At 42.4% G+C, this 26,301-nt stretch overlaps 1 protein-coding gene across 2 annotated transcripts in view; it reads left to right on the top strand.

Moving 5' to 3' along the window:
- Positions 1–25,219, top strand: part of NARS2 (asparaginyl-tRNA synthetase 2, mitochondrial) — a 50,357-nt gene extending 25,138 nt beyond the window's left edge. Inside the window, exons 7-14 of one of the 2 annotated variants that reach the window (XM_065729929.1) lie at positions 4,463–4,595; positions 11,217–11,315; positions 11,738–11,775; positions 13,694–13,760; positions 15,295–15,432; positions 16,205–16,302; positions 18,352–18,378; positions 24,522–25,219. In XM_065729929.1, the coding sequence (XP_065586001.1) occupies positions 4,463–4,595; positions 11,217–11,315; positions 11,738–11,775; positions 13,694–13,760; positions 15,295–15,432; positions 16,205–16,302; positions 18,352–18,378; positions 24,522–24,546 (625 nt within the window). In that variant the 3' untranslated portion in view covers positions 24,547–25,219. Of the gene's footprint in view, positions 1–4,462; positions 4,596–11,216; positions 11,316–11,737; positions 11,776–13,693; positions 13,761–15,294; positions 15,433–16,204; positions 16,303–18,351; positions 18,379–24,401 lie in introns of both variants that reach the window. The other variant, XM_065729928.1, reaches the window with a different exon arrangement.
- Positions 25,220–26,301: the final 1,082 nt, after the last annotated feature.

Genomic DNA, 26,301 nt, shown 5'->3' with positions numbered 1-26,301 from the left:
AGATGCAGCTTTTCCTCACAGGCAGGTGGAAATGGCACACTCTGTGAGGAATCCTTTAAAACATTTTTTCTGCTTCCTTTTCTGGATAAAATTCAGGTCTCCTCTGCTGACTTTTCAACAAAGCAGTGAAGATCTGAATTGCATAAAACCCAGACTGTCAAACAACAGTAAAGGGAACATTAGTTCTACATTGAGGTTAGAAAACAGATAAGTGTCCAGCTCTGAGGTTTCTCATTAACACAGTCCACTCAGATCAAGGATATTAAACAGTCACAGAAACACAGATTCTTTAAACTGCTGAGCACCTGCACCTCCCCTGCATCTTTAAGAGCTCAGTGTGTCCATCTCCTCTGAAAACAAGACCCTGGAGGCAGTGGATTGGTAGGTTGAATGGTTACATCTGTGCATATATAGCTTCTTGTATTGGGCCACAACGTCTTTCAAAATACATATTTCAACATTCCCAAACTATCCCAATTATGCTTGAGTCCAGTGCTGCAGCCAGCTGATGGCTCCTGGTGGCAGAACAAAGCCATCTGCTCATTTTGCCGCTCAGAATGAACCAGGGCATGCTGGATCAGAGGAACAGAGTGGAATGAAATCAAAGAGCTTCCTTTAGTGATTTCTTCCCTTTCTGAAGGCAAGGTCAGTGTGGCTGACAAAGCTTCACTCCTGATTTTTAGGGTCACCTTGCTCTTCTCTCTGCTGATGTTACTGTTGTTTTACCCTTCAAGTAGAAGCTACTGTTTCTAGATTTTCTTGGAGTCTAGATTTTAGCGTATGTCAAGGGGTGGATTTTGTGGAAGATGATGAGATGGAATACACTGGGTTGAGGGGTCGTTCACTGTGGCCAGAGATAAGAATTGGCACATATCACCTTTCAGCTTAACTCCTGACCATAGACCTCTTTGGGTTAATTGCTGTGTTTTGGTTTACGCAAGCACCTGTAGCAATTTGGGGTGAGAATGAGAGCAGTGATGAAATAAATAGCTGCATGCTGTTGTGGTTTAGTGCTTAGCCCTGAGTCACAACGACCAGCTTCTGTCTCCAGTTGTGTCACCAGTGTGTGGTGTGACCTTGGCATAGGCTGTAAGCTGACTGTGCAGGAATTGCATCTTTTTGATAAATTGCCTCGCTCAGAGTTAGATCCCTTTGCTTCAACTGCACAAATAAGTCTTTATTACCGCAGGAACAGCATGGAGTCCTGGCTCAGAAAAAGTAGCTCAATCCATTCCTGGCTTGGGAACCATCAGCACAATTAATTATATTTGAATTGCAGTGTAAAAATTGCCAGGGAGGCAGAGATGCTCAGGCCCACGAACATTGTGTGAGTTTAATTAAAACAATGACTTTAAGCAGCTTTGGGCACGGATACTTCTCCACTGATGTCTATCACTGCCTTACTAATGAATTGTCAGCTAGTTTGAATGAAATGAGCTTTTGTTCTGCATACTGTGAAGTGTTTTGCATGGGAGAGGAGATTCCTTCTGTAGAACGTTTTAGTAATGTGTAAGCTTGTGGGAGAAAGAGTTTTCTCCCTCCTTGGATACTTTACAGGTGGAGATCACAAGCACAGCCTCCCCTAGGTGTCTTTCAGTGCAGAGGAGGGCAGTGCTTCAGTAATGCACCCAAGTGCAGATTTCTGCTTTCAGGAGGAGTCCTGTAAGCCTGCACCTTGCAGGCATTTGAGCCCTTGGCTGTGTTGGGGCTGCAACTTCAGCTTTCTGCAGGATGGGGGCCTGGATTTTGCTGGGGAATGCAGTGGGAATTCTCTTGGCCTCCTACTGAAATTCTCAGTGTTTTCCAGGAAACTGGGTAGAGCAATATATGTCTAATAATTATTTATAATAACTAATAAGCGTCTCTGTGCTACCTTCTAGTTTCCACCCCAGCAACGCTTGGGAACTGCATAAGGGGTTTGCTGAGTAATGATCTGGAGCTCTGAGTGAAGCTGGCTGCAAAGGGACTTGTTTCAAAGCCTCACTTCTGTGCTCTAGCAGCACTTAAAAGCACAGTGAGCATTCCTGATGTTACATTCCTCCACCTGTACTGGATAAGGCAAAGGGCTCAACAGGTTGTTGGGGCTTTTTTTTTTTGTGCCTAGAGACTGAACCAATACTTGCAAGCTATTTTTAAATGCTGGAGAAGATATTGAAGAGTTTTGCAAATGTAAATGCTTAATTATTGGCATTGTAAGGCACAGGAGACACAGCTCTGAACTGAGGCTCTGTTGTGCTAGGTGTCAAATGCATACAGAACAAAGCACCCTTAGTACCATAAAATTGAAGCAGAACCAGCTCCAGTGTCTCTTTTCTACTATATTTATACGTGCTCAGTATGATGCTGCAGTATATCAGTTCCCAGAAACGCTTCTTATTAGCAGCTGAAGAACGATTAGAGGTCAGACTTGTACAGCCTATGTTTGTGTGATGTCTTACATCCTTATCACCACACCTTGAATAGCCCACAAAGCTGCAGGACTGGTGGTTTTTATCCATGCAGGTGCTGCTCTGTCTACATGTTAGAGAAGATTGGTCCCAGCAGGATGGCTGGAGCTGAGAAGAGGCTGAAATCAGTTCCTGGAGGAGCTTTTCTGCATTCATCCTCCCTGAAATATCTGATACAGAGGGGCTTTATTCTGGCAGTGCAGAAACCCTCTGTGCCTGCGAAGTGTTTGTCCACACTTGACAACTTGGAGCAATAGTTGTTCTTATTTTTTATTTTTTCATCTCCCCTTGGGAGATAAATAGCTAGGCATCACGTTTGGGCTGCCATTGAGTAAGAAATAAAGGACAGTTTTGAGTACTCTCAGTAGCCTGTATTTCTGGAGTCTGTAATCTGCTACAGTGTTCTGCACTAGGTTAAGTGTCATACTTTGTGCCTTGAGAAATGTGTGTCTAGCTCCTTCCCACTGCAGGCCAACCTCTGTGTCCTGTGAAGTTCCATAGCAAGCAACAGCTTTCGTCCTGTTCAACCTTATTAAACCATTTTGGCTGAGTGAGTCATTGTTTTGTGTTTGTTGTTTGTATTGCTATAGCAGTTGAGACTTTTAAGCTTGGGATCCAAGACCTTGTTGTGCCAGGTGCTGTAGGAACATGGAGAGGGAAAAAAAGTAGGTGGTGTGAGGAAGAACATGCACTTCTCAAAAACCCAGAGACAACAGATGGCTCCAGATGGGTGAGCACAAGGAGCTGATGAGGTAATACTGACCAGTGCAGTGAGCAATAGTGTTGGTATATCACTTAACCCAAACACTGATGAGGTTTTTATAGATGCTGTAATAAAGAACAGTTTGAAGGAGGATGATAAAGGCAGGGGCAGAAGTTCACAGTACCATCCTATCAGCAACGGGGAAAGGAGGCATGCTGACAGGGATCCTGTATAAAAGGGTTTGCTGCAGAACTGGTGTTAACATCAGAGATGTTGTGGTCACATACAGCGGAGCCCAGGAACAGGAGCTGAGGGTTCTGAAAGCAGAAAAGCTCTTTGAGTGGTGAAAGCACAGCCAATGGGGAGAAGAAAACTACAGGATGCATAGTTGAAATCTTGACCAATCTTGTCTCCTAGTGTGCTCACAACCAACAGCTCAAGGAAGAGGAAAGTGCTGCTGCTTTTGATGATAACCTTTATCTGTCATGTAATATGAGGGAGCATCCGAGTGAGCCAAAACATGAGTGTGCCTCCTTAAAGGGTAAAGGAAAAACATAGCTTTTTAGTACTACTTTTTGTTTAAATTTCAGTTTACTAGGGATTTTGCACAGGTTAATTTTGTTAAACATTCTCTTTGAACAAAAAAATACTTGCAGAACAAGATACATGTCAAATGCTAACCCCTGTAGTTACTACACATGCTTTTCGTGAGTGTTGAACTGCCTGATCTCCACTGATGGTGTCTTTTTTTCCCCTAAACACTGTAAACTCTTTAAAATAATGGTAAGCTAGAGGTATACTGAAGGGACCTGCTGCTCAATCTTTTTTTTTTTTTGACAGCTTTGTCTCTTCTCCACTCATGGTTTGCCTCCCCTGTAGTGTGACCAGCACCCTCACGGTGCTAACACCACTCCTGTAACATCAGCAGCAGGACCCTTTCTTTGCTACACTATGGGGTGTCACTGCACTGAGTGATGTTGGACCTTGCAGCCAGACACATGTGAATAGGTATGGATGAGGGGAGCATGGCTGATGTCCTCATGCTTCTCCATTCACCTGGTACTGCAGAATGGACCGTGGGTGTAAATATTCAGTGAAAGCTGTGCAGGGTTTGTGCAACCTCACTTGGTCCTGGAGGGCTGTGAGTAACGCCTCTTCCCACCACGCTGAAGCAATGCACAGTAGCATCATTAAGCTGGTCAAAGGTAAAATGGAAACATGAGTATTTCTAGATCCTGCAGCTTTGTGGATAGGGTTTTCTGTGCTTGCTTGTTTGTTGGGCCTGAGGTACCTGGTTCTTCTTGCCTTTTAGGGCCTTTACCCGTGTGTTCACCTTTGGCCCCACGTTTCGAGCTGAGAACTCGCAGAGTCGCCGCCACCTGGCAGAGTTCTACATGGTAGAGGCCGAGCTGTCCTTTACTGAAAGCCTCCAAGACATCATGCAGGTGAGCACCTCCAAGTGTTTATGCAGAACCAGTGTCAAAACTTCCTTCTCCTCCCTCAGCTGTGCTTCCTGCCCTCCTCTGAGGTCATAGCCTCTCTCTCTCCATGTGTGAAACAAAGAGGCATGTCCCAGGATTTGGTCAGCAGAGGTGGGGCCACCAAGGGGTTTGGGTAGGGAAGGTGTAAGAGAGAACAGAAGTAAAAGCAGAAATCTCCTCTGAATGGGAGACTGCATACAGCCAGAAGATGGATAAATGCCCGTGACTGGTGCTAATGCAAGTGGCACTCTCCTCTTCAAAACTTTCTGCATCTATCCAGTGAATCTGAGTAGTATTTATAGAGTGGGCCCCTTGTTATGCTCTATAAAGTGAGTTCCTTGAAAGCTACATTGAAATCCAGAGTAGAAACAACAGCTCCTGACATATACTACTCATCAAGACTTTAGTGAAGACTGAAATCTCTACAGTCAGCTAACTTTTGATATTCCAGGTTAGATCTTTTAACCACATGATGGATGCTAACGCATCTCACTACTTTCAGCATATGAGCCATTTTGTACTCAACAGAACTTGTGAACAAATACCTGCACATGCTCTCATATAGCAGATGAGTTCCTTTGAAGGCTGTTGAGGAAATATCCTTAATAATATAATAATAAAAATAATATTAAAAAAAACAAACTTGAAGCCCTGGTTATACATGCATGAAATATTGATGAATATCCAAGTGATGTTTTTTTGATCCTGAATCATGTGAAGTCTTCAGAATCAGTCTGGCCTAACAGCAAAGCTGTATTCCAGTCTGGAGAAGGCTGCAGGGAGGCCTTCTTGTGGCTTTCCAGTACTTAAAGGAAGCTTATAAACAGAAGGGAGCCTGACCTTATAATTGGTGTGTTAGTGACAAGGGGGAATGGTTTTAAACTAAAAGAGGGGAGTTTTAGGTTAGATGTTAGAAGGAGATCCGTTATGCAGAGAGTGATGAGGCCCTGACACAGGCTGCCCAGAGAACTGTTGGTGCCCCATCCCTGGAGGTGCTCAAGGCCAACTGGATTTAGAGGGTGCCAACTCTGTGACACCAAGAGGTTGGAACTGGGTGTTCATTAAGGTCCCTTCCAACCCAAGCCATTCTGTAGTTCTGTCCTGTCCTGTACATAACTGTGCTGCTGCTTTATCTTGTACATCTGGATGGCACTGGGCTGTGCAGACTGACCCACTGGGAATCTCTGTGCTCCATTAATAATAACCCAATGTTTCTTTTCTCATGTTTGTTTCCTCCAAAATGCCTTAGCATACTCTTAGAGCATAACATACGTGTTTCTTTCCACCTTACTTCCCGAGCTCCATTTCTCTAGGTAATCAGGAGCTGATTTTGTCGCAAGTCCTTCTGCAAAGTGGTGTTTAAGCTTTTGAACACAGCACAAATGTGTACTGTTGCAGTGAGAACTCTAATTTCTTGGCTTCAGAAGTATATATGGCCAGTTCATAAGCTTCTGATAATTAGATTTGAGAACTGTCCTGGAATGTGCAGGACCTTCACTCTGTAGTAGAAGAAGGAATTTCCCTCTTGGCTTGTTTTTGTATTGCTGCTAAACATCTCATGAAGTCTCAGCATGTGCTCTCCTTTTTCTCTTGCCCCAAAGTCTGTGCAAATCATCCTTTCTTACACCAGGAATTCTCCTAGCAGTAATGGTTTTGCATTCTGCACAACAAGTCTACATTGCAACACGTTTACTTTAGTGAAGTTCTCACTTGCAGAAGTGGAGTTCCTGTTTTGTTTATTTTTAGACCATTGGGCAATCTCTTTAAGAAAAAAAAACACCCACACTAAAACAAACAGAAAAGACAGCTGCTCTAAAGCTTAAGTTAAGTTTCTTTTTCCCCATGTAAGTGACCTAAATTCAGTGTTCTCTCCCATATTTGCCCACTGGGCAGCTTGTCTGTTTGTCATCATCTGCAAGTTCTTTGTTCGGTGCAGAACGTTCAGTTGAAAGCCTTGGGGGCTATTGACTAGAGTCAGCATCTGAAGTTTATCCTTAGATAAATAGCTGGATTGTTTAAAAGTTATTTTTCAAATTGGCATTCAAGATTTGGAATGAATACCTCTAACTTCAGCAAGTTAGTGTGCTGGGAACGCTCAGCTTCTTCAGAGACATCTTGAAGTATTTGCTTATACACCATTAAAAGGTACTGAAAAGCCTTGCTGCAAAGATATGCGTGTTTACCATTCTCTGATGAGGTTTGAGATCTTTGCAGAAGAAAAGCAGCTCTCTTTACAAAATAAAAAGGAGAATGATATTTAATAACAAAGGCACATGTACTTGGGAGCAAAGGGCCTTTTTTCCCCACTGTAATTGCACAGAGTAATGTGCAGTTATTCCTAAATTAGTAACCCAGTTCTTATGAAGTCTTAAGTGCCTTGATCATGCAGTCTGAATTTCTGGTTTGTGCCAAAATGTGTTTTAGTGCTACAGTGAAGCTTGAACTCTCCTAAAGCTGGTTTCACAATACTTTTCTGTGGAAAGTCCCACTCTGCTCAGTGTGTTTGGTGCTGCACTGTGTGCTGAGTGGTTGGCTGATACTATTGCAATTTAGTGTGCAGGGTGTATGCAAGTGAGTGCGAGAGAACAAGAGTTAGAGAGGGTCAAGTTAGAAGGTAAAAGAGGTCCAGCTTTGTATTGAAGCATTTGGTCTCACCAGTGTCATCTCTCTTCCAGTTCCTGATCTGAATCCAAGATCTCCATTCTTAGCTGTCCTCTGGGCTGCCTGCTGCCATCTTTTCCCATTCTTTTCAGGGCTGCGTTCATCGTGTCTGTAGGTTTCTGTCTTTCCTTTCAGCTGTCTTGACAGTGAAGTGGATTTTGAAGGGTACCACCTCACTCATAGACCCTCAAAGAGGTCACGTGATGCCACCATCATTGAATTATATCAAACGTGCATACAAAACTATGCTAAAAATAACATTATTTAGGTTGTAAAGATAGGAAATACCAGAAGGAAGATTTTTGAGGACACTTTGGGAAGTCTATGCATAGCACTAGTCTTAACAAAACTGGATCTCAGAACCACTGTCTCTCACTGCATAAGATGGAAGGTATAATTTAACACACGATATTTGAGCTCTGTTCTGGGTGTAGAAATATCATATTCCAGTGGTTATGTACTTCATCAAAACATTCATCACTACAGACCAGTGCATTGTTATCTCCCTTTTATATGAAGAAATTCAGGCAGAAAGTGAAATCAATAGTAGCAGTGATTTTGGGTGTCAGTCAGAGGGACTTCAGGTCTGATAGGTTGGTGTGATTTGGTTTCCAGAGTACTTAAGTGCTTTCTGTCTTCATAGCCAAAGCTAAGGTAGTTTGGCAAATCTGTCCACAGCTTCATGGGAGCAAACACTGGGGGTTGTATGGGAGAGCTTTGCTCCAAATGTCTTGTGCAGTGATCTTTAGGAACACTGGAGTTATCTTCAGGACTATAATTTCCCCCTCTAACGTGACATCCAGCTGTCATAGCTGAACCTTTTTCTGTCTCCTGGATTCCATCAGCAGTTCATGTTTAGCTTCTGTGACCAGGGAAGCAGTGATCCAACAGATGAGTCTCCTTTTGTAACAACAGAGTGGATCTATTCTAAGAAAACTAGTACGTGACCATATGTGAAAACTGTTTAATGAACAGTGGGCAGGAAGGTTCACCTGGAGCTGTGAGCAAGATCTTAAATTATATAGCTCCTAGCTGAAGTGAGTGATCTTGCATTTCTAATGTCCTTCAGCCCATAGAAATTCAGCTCTCGAGCTGTTCATGATAGAGATGAGAGAGGAGTCTTCACAGCAGGATCAGCTGTGAGTCTGCCCTCTGTGTGCACGTGGTATGTGTGAGAGCAAGCATGAGGGCAACAAATCAGGTTAATAAATGTTTGATATGTACATTCCCTGTAATCTGTATCAATGCTCATGGCCAGGGTAAATGCAGAAGCAAAAAGCCTCGTGGTAGTTACTGTGATTTTCTGGTAGCAGGGTGCATGACCTAATAAAAATCAGAGAGATGGTTGTTGAGTTTCACAGGAGCACTGGGGCAGACCAGGACTGATGCTGCTGAACTTCTTTGAAAGGTGAGGATTAAGAGTAGAAGTAGGGAGAGGTGAGAGAAGGGAAATTTTTTACCTCACCCACACTACTACCAGCACATTTCCTATTTTTTCCTTAGGAAGCAACCAAACTATCAGGCTTTTCAGCATCAAGATTGTCACCTCTAAGGCAGATGGCCAACTGTGAATCCTCTGGTGTTTTCCATGTATAAGCATCCTATCAAACATGCTTCTTTCAGGACATATTCATACACAGTCACTTAGTCTTCCCTCAACTAGCAAGCCAGTGGCTATGGTTCTCCACTCACTTTTCATACATCCTGCTCTCTGGTCCTTCATTATATTACCTGCTTAAAGCCATAACTTCTGAGTTGGAGAGCTTTCTTTATTCCCTTTATTTTTTCCATCCACTGTTCGTGCCTGGTACCCATTTGGCATAAATAAGAATAAGAGTGGTGAGAAAACCAATGCATGACCCACGTATCTGTCTTCTTTGCCAGGATAAAACCTCACTCTCAAACCTGGAAATATTTCTCAGATTGTTTTTCCCATACCACCCACATCTTTTTTCCACAAGAGGAAGCTGCTTATGTTGAATGCTGTGGGAACCTAATTGTTACTTTATCGCACAGCGAGGGAAAAAAAAAGTGCTAATTAAACAACATGCTTTTCTAAAAACAGATGATACTTTCATTTTCTAGAAAGAGGAAGCTTAATGTAAAATCCCTTCTCTGCCTCGGTGAAGCCAGATGAATTGCCAAGTTCTCTAATTTCATTTGCATAAGCCTGTTTCTAGGTACTTTGAAGCAAGTTCAAAGCAGCCTGTTTGGGTATTTGCCACTCAGCAGCAGGAATGCTGGCTTTTTGTTTCCTCTGTGTATGAGCATTAGTAGGGGTAAAGTTGTATATCTGCATGTGATGATGCTGTGCCTTTATTTGGATCTTCCTTTTTTAGCAGAGGGCTCAGATTGATTCAGGAGTATGAAGGCTCTGAAGGAGTTAAGATGCTCTGAAGGAGTGAAGATGGGCTGTTACACGTTTCTCTTGGCAGGTGGGGTGCAGAGTCTGTTCATCAGTTAGTGTTTCAGGCAGTTTAGAACAAGTGATCAAACATGAAAGTTTGAACTAGTTGCCTAAAAGCTAATCTTAGCTATATCAGTAGCCCAGCTTCTTCTTCTCCCTGCATTTTGTTCCTCTTGCTTCTTCCTCATATTTGCAGACAGTAAGGTTCACCATGTCAGTTTCCCTCCCCTGGGCTTAGCAGTGTCAAGAGACCACTGTTCATCTAGACATCATTGTTGGATTCTTTGCCTCTGTCAGCTCTGCAGTAAATGAAACACGTTGTTACACTCACAGAAAACACAGAATTGTGCCAGGACTTTCCAGAGTACTTTTTGTTGTGAAAAAAACTTGGTCTCATCCCAGGCTAATCACAGAATTGTAGGGGCTGGAAGCAACCTCCAGAGATCATTGAGTCCAACCCCCCTGCCAAAGCAGCTCCCTAGCCCAGGTTGCACAGGTAAAAATGAAATGCAGCCCAGCTGCATTGCTCTGTTGCTTACAAGGATGAGAATAAGGAGAGTGATTTTGAAGAAAAGTGGAACTATCAGTTCTCCACATCTATCCCTGCTTTGTGCAGGCTTGGAGCTACACGAGTTGTGGGAACTCTTACTGGCCAGCATCACAGTGAGTGTTCTGAATAGACTGCTTTGCTTAACCAAGCATGAGAACGACTCTTACAGCAGGTTGGTCAAAATGCACTGAAATATGGTGTGGGAACCTTTATGTTGAGAATGGAAATGGCATTTGTTTCATTTAATTTCTTAATAGATGAAGCCCTTTTTACTGGATAAGTATGTCCAAGTTGGATGCCAATGTTTTTTAGCTAATCCACAATAGTGTAGGGGAATTAAACCAGGTCTTTTTTGTTTGTTTGTTTCTCAAACATCTCTGTATTGATGCATCCTCAGCTTTAGCTCACTGCTGGTCTCTGTGCATGTTCTCTTTGAGTTACTCTTGCTGTACAGGGTCTCTCTAGCTGGAATCTGTTGAATAGTCTGGCTCTACACAGTGTGCATTATTTCTCTTCTCCTTCAGCTCTGTCTGTTGTGACAATAAAGCAGAAGGGCAGAATTGCTCGTTACAGGAAATGCATCTCACTAATGATTCATCTGAGACCAGACACCAGGAATGGTTGTATTGTGTTCATTTGTGGCTGACTGGGGCTGCTCCTTGAATGTTTTAGGTGGGTTTTTTTGTTTGTTTTTTTTTCACTGGAGATACTTGACCAAAGATGCTGAGGCCATAAGCAGACATTGAGACCCTAAACCTGTGGCAGAAGAGCAGGTTCTAATCCTCTTCATCTGTTGAGCAAACCTGCTAATTAAGAGCATTAGCAAGCTGGTACCCTTATGCAGTCTGACCATGCAAAAGCACAGAGGCTCCTTTTGTACCCTTTGGTGACGTGTACTGTGTTTTATTTATAGTCTGGGACATCTAAGCAGTGTTAATTTTTCATGCACTTCTGTTTTCTCTATTAGGTTATGGAAGATCTTTTCAAGACAGCAACAAGCTCTGTGTTCTCCAAATGCCCTCGTGATGTTGAGCTTTTTCATAAATATGTAGCTCCTGCACAGAAGGTAATAAATGTGGCAGGAAAGAGCTGCAACACTTCTGTGCTTCTGGGGGGCTCTTGACAATAGGGAGGCTTGATTTTCTTTTTACTGTGTTCTCCTGTTAATGAATTGTGAAGAGCCAGGAATCAGCACGAGCTTCAGTTATTTTTCAGGCCAACACAGAGAGGACTCACAACTTTCTGCAGGTGTTAGCATTTGTGGTAGAGCTTCAGCTGTCACATCACCTTGTGACATCTGAATCCTCTGCTTGAAAATTGAGCTCTCTTTTAGCACAGAATGATTTGAAATTGATTATAACATATATTTAGAGCACAGCACAGATTTACATAAGGGAACTTAGAGGGGGGGTAGCTTTTCTGTATTTATTCTGGACCTGTGTACCCTTAGGAGTAGCTTATCATTTTGTTTTTCTCGTTTTGAACAAGGGCAGGTTGGAACAAGTGCTGAAGAACAAATTTGTGACGTGAGTACTTTAATTTCAAAATGATCTGGAGGAGGGTTTTTTGGGAAAAGGTTTCCTATTTTGTATACATTTTTTTTTTCCCAATTCAATAGTTTTTGAATTAGCACAGTGTCACCAAAAGAGCATGATCTGAATTTTCCTTTGTTCTGTTCCCTGGCTGTCCTTTCACTCCTGCGTGAGACTGGTATCTGAATCTGTTGTCCTTTCACTTTTGCTTACCTGGACAGGATTGTCTTTCTCCCAGGACATACTCTTTCCAGCATGCACCTGATGAGTGGTTTGCTTATAGTGCTGGCTCCTTTGTTTCAGCTTTGGTGCTTCCTCTGCTTTCCTTCAATTTTCATAGAACCATAAAATCACTTGAATTGGAATGGACTTTTAAAGGCCCTCTAATCCAACTCCCCTGCAATGAACAGAGGCATCCACAGCTCAGGTACTCAGAGCCCCATCCAGTCTGACCTTGTGTGTCTCCAGGGACAAGGAATCCAGCACCTCACTGGGTAACAGATTCCTTCTTATAAAAATATTTTTTGATTGAAAAGCAACTTGTATTTTTAAATATTTCCAATTACTCATGCAACTCATGTTTTCAGTTCTCTGTGTGCTGAAGAACTGACAGATTTTGTTTCTTTCCTTGCCTCTCAGAATAACTACTCCCCTTTCCTCTTGCCAGTCTCTACAGATACTGGTGCTCTCCATTCATCCCATAGAACAGTGCTCAGCCCAGCACTGGTTTTCCTGTTAAGCAGCTCAGGTTCTCTTTGCAACAAGATCATGAAAGATGCTCCCTGTGCATGTTTTTTGCACAGACACCACAGAGGGCTTCTGTGAAGTGAATCCCTCCCCATTCTGATCTTTCTGTCTTTGTTCCTAACTAATATTTCCAAGAGGAGAGAGTTACTCTCAGCTTCTCCCATGGAAAAAGAAATTGAGTTGGCCCATCTCTCTCTCCATTTCTGCCTCTCTCTTCTACTACTAGCAGATCTAGGGCATTCTTAGCTTACACATCCCAGTTACATGGGATAAACCTGTGCCTCACTTTGCCCAAACACATATAGCAATATATTCCTGATGTATTTTCTCCAGGAGCCTTCCATGTGCTACTGAATCCTTGTGGCTGGATGTAAAGAGCTCATGCTCTTTAGGGAATTTGGTTTATAATTTGGATTTGGATAATGACACAGAGAGAGGAAATTATTGTGAGCAAGTTATCCTTTCTGTCTACAGCATTTGCTTGGTATGTGGAAAACCTGTCAGCAAAAACATCTTCCATTGAGTCTTGATTATTTCCATTTTCCAAACTTGCAGCATCTTTAACTGCAGTTTCTCTGTTGGCATTACCATGATGCTGTGCATCAGTTCTGGTGAAAATTAGTGGTAAATCTGATTTCAGGACTGTCACAGGAGTAGAGAAACACTGCTGCAAATAAATATTGTGATATTTGCTGAAGGAAATGAAAACACTCAAGGTACAAGTCTTTTGCATGCTGGGCTGTTGTTTTGCCTGAATACTGGAACAATTGAGCTGTGTTGGATCTATGCCAATGGAGGCATGTTGTTTTCTTTAAAATAAATAAATAAAAGCAAAGAAATCCTCAAATTTGTATAAAGTGGCTTTATGCAAAACTCCCTTCTTACTGAAATGCAGTGTTGCAACAGTGCAGAAGTGCTTTGAGAGCTCAGCATTTTCACTTGTCCTGTGCTTCAGCTACATGCAAACATAGGGTTCTTGCCACATAAAATCTAAGTTTTTGGTTTCTATTCCGAGCAACATTACTGGGAAGTCTGACATCACACTACAGGTTGGCATGGGCTTGGGGAAATGCCTCCTTAATTTTCCAGTGCGACACTTGGCCAGAACACTTATTTGTTATTCCTTTCAAAGTTATCTCAATGACTTTTTTTTTTTCTCTTGCAGAATTTCCTACAATGAAGCAGTGGAAATTTTGAAACAGGCTCCTCAAACTTTCACTTTTAAGCCAGAGGTAGGTGGTTGCCTGGTTGTTTGTCCCTGTGTCTGCTGCTGCACACGGCCAGTCTGAATGCTTTCGATCTCAGGGAACTTTGTCTCTTTCCTGTCTGCAAGCAGTGCTCAGTGTGTTCTGGTTTCGTTAGCAGTCATCTTAATAAGTTTATTTCAATAGTCTTCAAATAAAGGAATTACGTTTAGGTAGCACTGGAAGTTTTACAAGGGTTGATAAGTCAAAATCATGTCAAAATAGCAGGTAACATACATGCAGGTAAAGGGAATCTCTGGTCTTTCCAAAGGATAGTTGTCATCTGGGAAAGAGAATCATGTGATAGTCTTACAAACAATGTTAGATTATGACTTTCTGAAAACTGTATTATGCCCAATTTCAAACATATTTATTTATTCCAGCGTTGAGAGCATTTGTGGTTGTTCTTATCTCCAGTATACCAATTAGTCTTAATCTCACTATGCTATTTTAAGGAGAATAACCCTCTGCCTGAAGACACCTTCATAGCTGGTTGGGTGGTTGTCTGGTCTCTGTGAACCAAGTGGGTGTCAAACCTCCTGTGTGTGAATATAGCTACAAATCATGCTAGCAGTGCTGTTTATCAAATCATTACTGTTTTTCTGATGCAAAGGAGATTTATCAGCTGACTACTTAAGAACACAGATTTGAAAGGAACCATCTCAGTCAAATCTGTACTATCTAAATCTGAAACAGCAAACTCAGTATATTTACAGATGAGGAGAGCTTGCAGAACGTATTTCCCTCCTTTTCCATTCCTTCTGTGTTCTTTGCACATCCTATGGAGGGCTGGAGGTCTGTAGTCAAAAACCACAGAATTTATAACATGGAATAAAGCGGGAAAAGCAAAGGGCATTGCAGATGTCCCAAGTTTCCAATAAAGAATTGTTTGATAGGATGCTGAGATATTTTTTTTTTTAAATGAGAATTAATGTGGTGTGTAACAAAATGCAGGAGAGAGGAGAGCAGTCTTCCTAGCAAAGCTGCTTTCTGCTCACCAAAAGTAATCACAGAATGATAGAGTGGTTTGAGTTGGAGAGGACGTTTATGATTCTCTAGTTCCAACTTCCCTGCTCCAATAATTCCCTTCCCAGTCTCCCACTAGACCAGGTTGCCCACAGCCCCATCCAGCCTGGGGTAATACTGTAGTCAGTCTGGGTTGATTAAGCTGGTTTTGGATTGGTTCCTGTTTCCCATGTGGAGAGATGTTTGAGGGCTTTGTTTTTGTTTTGGTTTTGTATTGTTTACTGTTTTGATATCAGATGTTTGGGCTTGATGCAGGGACAATCAGGCCCTGTTCTGTGGAAGTTCAACCATGTTATTTTCATTGCTTTGCTCTGCCCTAAAGCTTTGGAAGTCTGTGTACTCAGCAAATTTTGCCATTAGGTTGTGTGAACTCAGAAGTTAATGTTTATGTGTTTGTGTAAGTCAAAAGTGTGCCTCTCTGTGCAGGGATTTTGCTTTGTCTTGCTGCACACATACACAAAAGCAAGATGCTAGATCACTTTTGTTCTCTTCACAGTGGGGCTGTGACCTCCAAACAGAACATGAGAAGTACCTGGTGAAGCACTGTGGTGAGGTTCCTGTATTTGTGATTAACTACCCATACGACCTCAAACCTTTCTACATGAGGGACAATGAAGATGGACCTCAACGAACAGTGAGTCCACAGGTCACACTTCCTTCACAGTGAGGCATGTGTCTTAGTTTAAAAGTAAGTAGAATCATAGAATTTTCCCAGGTTGGAAGGGACCTGTAAGGATCACTGAGTCCAGCTGAAGGATGGTCTTGTACTGGGCCTGTAGTCATGAAGGCCAAGGTAAGACATCATCATTTAGGTGATCCTGCTCAGTCTTCTATTTGTCACAGAAGAAATCCCAAAGCAAGAGTAACAGGAAGAAGATACAGGAGATAGGCAGCATGAAGTTTTTTTTTAAATCCTTTAAGCCTTATTTGCCATAGTTTTTCTTTTCCAGGTATCTATCTGTACTACTAGTTAAGTGCCTAGAATTGTATGGGTTTAGGCAGCCCATGATTCTCCAGTCATCCAAGTCTACCATGTAATCCTCAAATAGCAGATGGACACTAGGAATAAACTCTTTTTCCACAAATCTTTTGCTTTGAAGGTATGATTTTTCCAATTAAACAGAGGTCAGTCTGAATATCATAGAATGGCCTGGGTTGAAAAGGACTACAATGATCATCTAGTTTCAACCCCCAGTGCTTCTACTAAGGAGTGACTGCTTCTGCCATGTGCTGCTGTTGCTTCACTTGCTTTAATTTTGGCATCTGTTGAGCTGTGGAAAAGTAACCCTACAGAACAAAACAGAGAAGAAAACCAACCCATGTTTCCTAATGCGTGTCAGTACCACCATCTGTATCTCTGCTACAGCCTGCATGGCCCAACTTACATCAGTTTTCTTCCTTTTAAGGTTGCAGCTGTTGATCTTCTGGTACCAGGAATAGGGGAGTTGTGTGGAGGCAGCTTGAGAGAGGAGCGACTGCCCTTCCTAGAATCACGTTTACAAAGGTATGGAAAAACTGCAGGTGCCAGGAGACCAGTCTGGCCACAAGGGTGTTCAGGCAGCCCTCAGTGGTAGGCAAGGCAGGAGTGGAAGTACAACTGTTTGTTGTCTTTTGAGATACGTATTTATCTCAGTAAGTGATTGCTCACCAGTGAAGGAGGTGTTGTGCTCCAGCTGCAGGCATGGGCAATGTCGCTGTGCTTCAACTCACTGCAGAAGAGGGGAGGCAGCAGAATGCCTCAGCTCTGTGGGGACTGTCTGAGACAGATTCTCATCAAGGCACTTCATCTTTGAGCCTTTCCTTCACAGCTTCTATGACTGAGGGTTGACTGAAGGTGAAAGTTGTCATGTAGCCAGATTTAGATAGTTCTGTTACCACACAGTGCAGCTGAGGAACTGCAGTTTGGAAGCTTTGCCTAGCTGTGGTACAGTTCACTTCAGTGGCTTTATTTCACAGAATACTGTTCCTTACTAAGAGTTTGGTAGAAAGCTTCCCTGGAAAGGGCTGAGACTGGGACTGAAGTCATATGGGCTCTTTGGCAATCTTTTTCCCTACTGTGTTGTTCTCTCTTATGAGACTTAGAGTAATCTTAGGCTAAATTCAGTGTCAGAATATCAAAGCTGTTATTTTCGTTAACAATGACTTGACTTTAGAGATGGGGTAAATCTCCATAGACAGATTACTCCCTGGATCCAGTCTGATTTTTCAAAAGAACTTTTCACAACTCATCTGAGTCCACTTGTACTATTTGTACACTTGTTACAAAGCAGTTTTGGAGGAGAATTAACCCCAGAGTAACCTAATTTGTACATTGGGAATGATTTTATCACTTAAATCAGCCATTTGGTCACAGAGATGTATCTAATTAGTGGAGAAATGCAAAATCCATTTCAGCATAATGAAAAAAGACAGGGCAATTAAAATCACTACAAGATTGGTTCTCAGTCTGTGATGTAGGGTGGTGTTACTCCTCGCAGGGCCTCACTGTGCTTGCTCTTATTCTCACTGAAGACTCTCCAGACGGAACCATGCTTCAGCTGAAGCAAAGTGCACTTGAAATTTCTACCCGTGTAATCCAGAGTCCACAGCCTTCCAGGTGGGGGGATCTCTGTAGAGGTCAAAGCCAAGTTTTTTTGTTTGACAGGAAAGTCACAGGAAGTGTTTTGAGCTACAAATGGTGTATCTTCAGTGACCTCGGACTATAGCTCTGCACTTAGGATGAACTGGAAAAATAACACCACGTGTTTCTCTGTTTTGAGCACTCAGGATCTGATCTGCTAAACCAAAATATTTTGTTAATGCCTTTAAATTCTACTTCCTACAGACCCAGCACAACTAAGAGAGAGATAACTGGATTCTTGTCTCCTTGCGCACGCTTCTTACAATAAATCTAAAAGTCCTGGTCAGGGACTGCTGCAGTGCACTGGAGATGAGAGAAATGGTCTCGTTTTGCCTACAGAAATTTGTTTGTGTTGAGAGAAATGGGAAGAAAAACATCAACTTTGTTCTGTTTCTCCTAGGGTTGGAAAAGGGGGAGGATCTACTGGTGGCTATTAGGGAAAGCCATCCTTATCATACTGCTTTACAGAAGCTCCTTTTATTTAATAGCTGAACACGTTATTAAATCCATGGCCACTTAGTGGTTTTGTGAACTAAGAAAGGGGAGAAGCTGCACATATGAGGAGATTTTGCCTTATTCATAAATGAGATTGGCTGCACGTCATAAATTTAATATTTGGGGCCTATACTCTCCAGTACTTCACAAGTAGATTTTACTGATGTCCGTGAAGTTAAGAGTCTACACCAGTCTTTGCATGAAGCCCTGCGTTTACAAAGCAAACTTTGTGTTTTAAGAAGAATGTTGGGAAGCTGTTGGAGATTCTCTAATGAGTGCCAGAGCTGGCAGCCATGGATCATATCTTTCCTTTATTTTGGGCCTTTCCTTTTTCAACTGAGTTTAGTCGTGAGAGCCTCCCTTTCCTCATAGCATTGTTTTCTGCTCATGCAGATCTGTGTTCCTTTATTTATGAGGCTTTTTCTTCTTGTTCCACAGATTAGGACTCGGAGATGCCTACCAATGGTAAGACTGTTTCTTATTCTGTTAGCTGTATTTCTTCTGAGGTTTCTTTAAACAACTGTTTCATTTTTAATGCAGTTCTTGAGGGGGACATTTCTTGGCCCAGTTGCACGGCCATCGCTGCCAGTCTCAATGGAACAGCCAGCTCATTTTGACAAAGTTAATCTAATGCTGCTTACTTTATCTTCCTAATTTGTCCATGGACAGCACAGGTCATTCCTTTCAAGATTGCATGAAGTGGATTAATGTACAACTCACTAGTGATACGAAGTCATCAAATTGTGTTCCAAGTTGAATAGGTTCTGGCCGTCATCGCATGAGATAAACAAGTTGAAGAATCACAAGCAATTTGTAACCTTTAACAGCTCTGCGAGTGACTCCCTTTGCAATTGACAGAGCAACTGGGTTGAAATATCTTCCCTAACAAAGCTATTGAAGCAATTAAAACTGTCCTGCTAAGGAGACAGAATAACCTTTGAATTAACGGTTTAGCCCATTAAAATGACAAGATTTTAGTGCTCCTCCTGACAAGTGTTTCTTGGTATGTGCTTTGTCAAAGCTACTGAGAGGTTGATAGTGTGGAGAATTTTAAATTTAGAAGAGTGCATTCAAATGCTCTTTAGTATTTGGATTGGTCATTAGGGAGACTGCCTTGAAAAATGCAGTAGTGGTGCAGGATTCTTCCACTCTTCCCCGAGTATGAAATCATTTTGAAACAGCCCAGTGCCTGGTAGTCCTTTACATCATCCATTTGCAAACAAGGTGAATGAAATGACTTCCTTTATTATTTTCATTTATGGGTCAGAATGCACTGCATCACCTCATCCAACCCAGGGCAGAGGGTCAGGATTTCTTTCTGGAATTTCTCTAAGCCTGTGGCTTCTGTTTATAGGAAATACTTCTAGACAGGCATACAGTTTAACAGTCTGTGTTCCCAGGTAAAGCTGGTGGTAGAAGGCTGTTAACATGCCCATCTTACAGAACTTGCAGCCTGTGTAAGGCAGTAGCAGTCGAGCTGAATCCTTTTAGCCTGCTCTGCTTCTTAGTGGTCCCTTCGGAGCTCGTGTGAAATATTCAGAATCCCAGGATCCTACGTGATACTTGGGATGGTTGTTTTTCTCCTAACTCCGAGCAGCCCCTGATTTCTAGGTGAGCACAGTCAGCAACTCTTACATGTGTAAATAATTAAATATTGAGTCTTCTGGAGAGGAAGGGCATAGCACGACCGAGGATGATCAGGTATGGTTAGATGTTGAGATAGAGCCTCAGGAGGTCTGATGTTGAGTAGCAGGGAGCCTTTCAGCATTGATAAAGCAGCTCAGTGCTGCCTTACGGTCCCCTCAAGGGACATTGCCCATCACCTCTTTCATGTAATATGCAGCGGCCCTGTAATCTCATTTTTGGAGACTCTTTTCTCCTCTTCCCCTCCATCCCACTGATGATGATGCAGCTTCCCAGAGAAGACTGAAACTGTTTTTACTGCCTGTCGTAGCAGGGTTTGATGTGCTAGGAAGGTGCAGGATTGGAAATATCCCAGGTTACTTCTGGACTCCAGTCCAGATCCTGCCAGTAAGGAGGTCGGTGGTTTGCCAGCATCCTTCTCAGAGGAGGTGGCAGGAGAGACTGAAATTAATCTCCTCCATTTTAATGATTGAATTTAGTCTCCGAAGCTGGCACACAAACTCTTCTCCAAAGAGCTAAGTCATTTCTTTTGAAGTATATTTGTGAACTTGTGAATGGACAGCTATATAAGCTGTAGTCCTTTTTGAAATCCCTAAGATAATGCCACATCTGTGCATTATATTGTTTTTGTGTCCCACTAAGCATGAGGATGTTTTGGGGCACATTTTTTTCTGGAATGGCTTGGAGAGTCCCTTACTTGTGGAGGAATCCCTTGGTCAAAGAGGCAACCAACAATCTGTAGATAAAGGTATATGGCCAAACTCCTCTCAGTCTTCTTCAGTTCAGTACAGCTTTCCTGTTGTGCAGGTTTCTTTCCATAAATAGTAAGAGTTGGGGAAGTGTTTGGCTTAACTTTTAACTTTTTTATTTTATCTTATTTTCCCACTCCTTCCTTTGAATTGTAGACAGAGCTCAGTGCTATGGATGCTGATCTTGGCTAAACTGAGAGAGATCTATGAAACTGAGGTGAGAAAGTCAGGAGATGGGAGTTTACTCTGGGAAATCACTTGCTGCCTTTGTGCCTCTTTCCTGCTGTTCTCTGCCAGTGTAGGTTGTTAGCTCCAGAAGGCAGAGACTGAATTCTGTGACCATGGGTTTCTGAATATATTGCGTTATAAACGGACTCCAAGTGCCAACTTAATCCAAGCAGTAACAAAACATATACTTGTAATGAATGTGTCCCTACCACCATCAGCTTGAGCAGCATTTCAGATGGTCTTTCTGCATATAAGCACTCCTTTCCTTATTCTGGTTATCATCGTGCAGAAGGATGAGGAACGTGGCCTCATAATGAACCCTTCTGAGCCCATCTGCCTTTCTGATCTTACAGAGCAACGCTAGTGGAAGTACACAGCCCAAGAGCCATCTGCCATCCCAGAGTGGATATTACTGTGTTGTCTTGACCTTGCTTCTGCTCTAGATGAGAAGGCTGAGCTGTGTGGGACTCTTTCATTTCTAGTTTTCTTTGGTGTCAGAGTGTTCTGTTGGGTCCTTTTGCAGAGAGGAGGAGTTGCACTTCAGAAACAGCAGCATAAGTGAGCCTCTTCAGATCTATGGCAGTGACAGCACTCATCTCTTCCCTTAACCTCTTTCAGAGCACAGTGAAAATAGGTAAATCACAGTTTACTGAAAGAAACTTGGTCCTGTTGCTGGTGCTTTGTCAAGAACGTGAAAGCTTTGAAAGATTTTGGGCCATATGAAGGCAGACAGAAAATCAGTGCTAAAGCCAGCCAGAGCCTGATCTAAATCCAACTCCTATCAGCAGGGGAGTGGTTTCCACTGAACGCTCTAAATGTCTTTTTTTTTTGTGGATTACCAAAACACTGTAGCAGAGCAGACTTTGCATGAAATCAAAGATAGCATTTTACCCAGCATTAGAACCTAGAATCACAGAAAATCGTTCGAGTTGGAAGGGACCTTTAAAGGTGATCCAGTCCTACTCCCCTGCAGTGAACAGGGACACCTACAGCTCCATCAGTTTGCACAGAGCCTGCTGACCTTGAGTGTCTCCAGTGTCTGCATTCACCACACCTCTGGGCATCCAGTTCCAGTGCCTCACTAGTGGTACTTGCATGTTTATTTCCCAAAACATTCAACAAAACCAATTCTTCAAGTGCCATCTCATTTCACTACTAGTTTTTTGTTACTCATATTTTTTCCTTAGTGTATTTTTTTTTTATTCCAGTAAAATATTCAACTTTGGGGACGACCGTGTCTTTGTTCTCCTAGCCCTATTTTTTTTCTGACTGGCAGCAGGGGCTTCAGTGTTACAAGATGTTATATGAAAGATCAAGATTGTATTTGTTTTGAAAGGAGACTGAAAAGCATACGTTCTGCTTCACAAATGATCATGAGGAATGCACTGATCTTCAGAGTGCCTTGCTGTGCATCACAGAATTTTGTGATGATAACAAAAGGATATAGGTTTTTAAAGGGATGAAAGGAAATGCTTTTCTAACTTGGCACTTAACAAGCTCGTGGAATTCACTGCCAGGGGATGTTGTTGCAGCACATATTTTAGTAAGATTCAAATCTCTGAGCTACCAGTCCTCCAGGTCCAGAACATGAACAATGAAGATAGCAGGGGTCACAGAAGCTTACTTCCCCCATGGAATAATGTTGCACATTCCCTCAGTTGCCAATGGAGGTTTCAGCTGTCCTCTTAAGTACAAGCTGCTGGGAGGAAGAGCTGGGCTAGCTCATGACTGTCTTCTGAGGTGAGAAACAAGCAATGTGTAGAGATTTTTTGAATGAAGGAAACCTCAGGAAACATTTTCCAACCTAAAAGGATTTTTCTCTTAATCTGCAGGCAGTTATTCTCTCTTTCATCTGGAAAATTTCTCAATTCCTTTGCTTTTTCTAAGTGCAGCCATCAGGAAGGATTCACAGCCTTGATCCTCAGCACGTTTAATTCAGTGGACTTTTTCTATTAACTGTAATGGGCTTTGTTTTGGTTCTTTTGCCAAAATGGCTTTTCAGAGTGCTTTGAGATCTACAGATGAAAGCCCTGGATAAGCAAGGGTAGCATTTATTATTGTTGTTCATCTGGAAGGGGCTGAGTTATTTAATCTTTATGATGACGTTATAAACTGTGTTGCCACCAAAAGGGAACAAAAGGTGCTAGGCATAGTCTCAGCTGTCTCTGCATAGGCTGAGCTATGCTCATTGACATCACCAGCAATATTTGTACTGTTATTTCAACTCCCAGTTGCTGCTGGAGTTGTCACCAGCTGGTTTGCCAGTTCTTCTCAGAACTGCTGAGCTGGTACAGGTTGATCTGCCACGGGCAGCACCCATGTCACCCATATCCCTCAGATTTATGAGGCCCTTTATATTTTACAAGTCACCACCCTCAGCATCAGATTTGCTTGTCATCTTCATTGCAAAGCTGCTAAGCAGGGTTTCCTGGAGGCAGTTCCCAGTATGTAGCTGGAAACTCAATGCTAGGAAGAGGTAAGAAGTTGGGCTCTTGATTTTACTTCTTAGGCAGTGGAGTGGAGGAAGAGAAGATGTTGAGGAAAAGAAAAAAAAATGAAAACAAAAGCATTGTAAATGAACTGCAAGAAAAAAAGAGAGATTTAATGGTACAGAAGGCATACTGTCAAACTGTAAACAAGAGTCTAATTCAATGTGTGTTTATATGTATTGATATTTATATGCATTTATATATATTTAAGCATGATTTCATGTTTGTATTGAAGTTTAGTTGCTTTTTGTGAACAGAGCTGACGAAACACTCGTACATGAGGAACTAGAAACGTGTGTATGTCCCTCTGTAGTGCATTCATACACAACTTTGTGGCCTCAGAAGGCTCAAAAGTGGCCTGAAAAAAGAGGCCTGCTGAGATGATTTTTACTCCTATTAAAATAATTAAATAATAATTAAACTGATGGTGAGAGATTATGGCTGTAAACATAGTTCTTGCATATCATGTCAGATGGAAACTGGAGGGGAAAGGGGGAGCTGAGCCATCTTAATGTTGCTGACACCCACATGGTTGGAATGGCTGCTTCCAAACTAGGGAGCAGCTGGCTTTTTTGTGGACTACAGGGTACTGTTCTTCAAACTGAAATGTCTTGTTGCAGATCTCATTTTTTGGAGAAGGTATGCACAGGATTTTTTGCTGACGTGCTGAGGGAGTAAATAAATCAGACTGTACAAATGATTTTTTTTTTTTTTGGAGGGGGGAGGAAGGTGATAAAAAGCCATTATAATTACCCTAAGAGAAAAATAAATGTCTGCTGAAGATTCCTTCTGATAAGAAGATGCATTTGCACGGAGAAATTGACTTCTTAAGGAATTACTGGAAATGAAATGACTTGGCCTGTTGAAAAGATGACTGGACAGAAGGAGAAAATTTATTACAGGGCAAATTTCAGCCTGACAAGAGCTGAACAAACCCAAGCAGGGGACTCTGTCTCAGGCAGTGGAAATGTTTTGTGTTGCTGCAGGAACCTGGGCTTGTGGCTCTGTTAAGGACGTTCTAGATACTAACATTTAAAAACGTAGGTGCTCTCAGAATGAGGACAGCTGTGATGCTAAAGCTGTTCTTTGTAGCCAAGTGAGTTCTTGCTCCTAAACAAAGCAGGCTGTAGCGTGTTGACAAGGCACAGCTCTGCTGGTTTACATCTGCACCTTGGGCTTCTTGCTAACACAGTTCTGCCTGTCGTGGAGCCCCACCCCTTCATACCCCTCTTCAATGCTAGCTGCGTTGGCAGGAATCCACAGTGGTTAGGGTCAGAGGGAAGTAATTAAGATGGAAAGCAAAACACTAGATAAAAAGCTCTCTCTAATTACATCAGCATAAATGTGCTGCACATGTAACTGTCTGTTTAAATTACAGGTACCTAGACCTGCGAAAATTTGGCTCTGTTCCTCATGGAGGCTTCGGAATGGGGTTTGAACGCTACCTGCAGTACATCCTGGGTGTTGACAATATCAAAGATGTTATTCCTTTCCCCAGGTTTCCACACTCCTGTCTACTGTAGCTCAGCAGTTGACTCAAGTGGAGAGAGCTGCTGGTGTGACCGACCGTGTGTGTGTATATTAGCACATGACTAAGTGCATTTCAGAGGAAAATGGAGAGAAATTTTGTGTTGGTGAAGCTCTCAGTAAATGGAATACCACCTTATTGAAAATAATCTATGTTCTGGTGAGATAATGGAAGCAGGCTTGCAGTTAATTTGATAGCAGTTCATGTCTTCAGTGCATTTCAGGAGCATTAATAAATCCCACTTAACCAAAGAGTTAAGGTTCCCATGAGCACAAAAGATGGGAGTCCTGAACGTCGTACTGGTGAGAGGTAGTGGGGGTTTGATGTGAAATATTAATAAGGAGGTGTGACCTAAAATGGACTGGGAGCCAGGGCTGCTGTGAGCCTTTAGTAGGCTTTAATTAAATGCCTGCACGGTGCTTTGAAGGTTGAGTATTGTAAAATTGCAGAGCATTGTCGCTGCTGTGATGTACTGGCTCTTACAAAATGACAACTGTATAAAGCATGGTTGTCCCCACCCTAAGTTAAAAGCAAATATCTGTTTACATTGGAAAAATCAGCCAAACCTAGCAAGGAGAAATGTCATCCTGGAACTGCTGGAGTGAATTAGGTGGATGTGTTTTATTTTGTGAATCATCAATAAAGATGTACCCTGGGTTGTTTTGTAACTCTACATGGTTCCTCATAATGCTATAACACTGTGGCACTCAGCATTGTAGCATTTCCTCCAGTCTCTGGTAGATGTTTCTTTCTGCATATACCATATTAGTTACTCAACTTCTGCAGGAGATACCTCTTCTGTGTGCCCAAGCAAGCACATCTTCATAGCAGAAATGTTCAGTTAGATCCAGCACATCCATGTCTCTGAAGCCAGTGTGCAGTTTTCTGGTGTTTGCTGTTGTTGCTTTGCTTTTTTTGTTGTTGAAAAAAAAATATAAATACGTGAGGTGTTCATCTGGCCGAGCAGTTTTGTGTGTATTTTGAAACAACCACCATCCACTGCCAGCCATTGCATATGTATTAAGTAACTGCTTATCACTGTAGGATCTGAACTCCATGCAGTCTTTAATGGGTTTGTGCTCTCAGCCTCCCTACCAGGTAAAGAAATATTCATTTCTGTTTTGAAAACAGGATTAAGGGCAGATCAAGTGACTTGCCCAAGGCAATTGGAAACCATGGTGGTTTATTTGGGACATGAACTGAGGGTTTCTGGCATCCCTCTTCCCTTCTAAATTTACACAAACAACAATTTGCTGAATTGTGATGTGCTTACTGCTCCGGAGCCCAAAATGTCTGCATTAAAAATAATTTATATAAAGAGAAAAAGCAAAGGTAACAGCCTTACTGCTGATGAACCCCATGTTAATTGGCACAGAGAATGTGGAGTGGCTGCAGAACGGCCCTGAACGCTTCCAAGCAGATGGAAGAGATTGAAAAATAGCAATCCAATGGCATTGCAGTGGCAACGCTGCACAGCTCTCAGTAGCAGGGCTCTCTAATGCTGCACCTGCAGCATCTAAAAACACATGGTTATGTGATGTGGCACCTGCCACGTTTCGCTTTGGTCCGTGGCTGAGGCTCCTACGTATCGTGGTCATATAGACAAGATCACCACGAGGTCATTGCTTTGTGGTGCACGGTGCATGCTCTGGGACATCTGCACATCAAGATTGTGGTCGTATTTCTTCCATCTTTTTGGTTAGACAGGTGTTAACTGTGCACTTGCTGGTTTCTGTTTCCTGGTGCTGCC

The sequence above is a fragment of the Cyrtonyx montezumae genome, unplaced genomic scaffold, assembly GCF_038088225.1.
Source record: "Cyrtonyx montezumae isolate F1298 unplaced genomic scaffold, pur_monq_1.0 scaffold_12, whole genome shotgun sequence".
Lineage (NCBI taxonomy): Eukaryota > Metazoa > Chordata > Aves > Galliformes > Odontophoridae > Cyrtonyx > Cyrtonyx montezumae.
The sequence above is the reverse complement of the archived record's forward strand: the minus strand, read 5'-3'. Positions and strand labels throughout refer to the sequence as shown.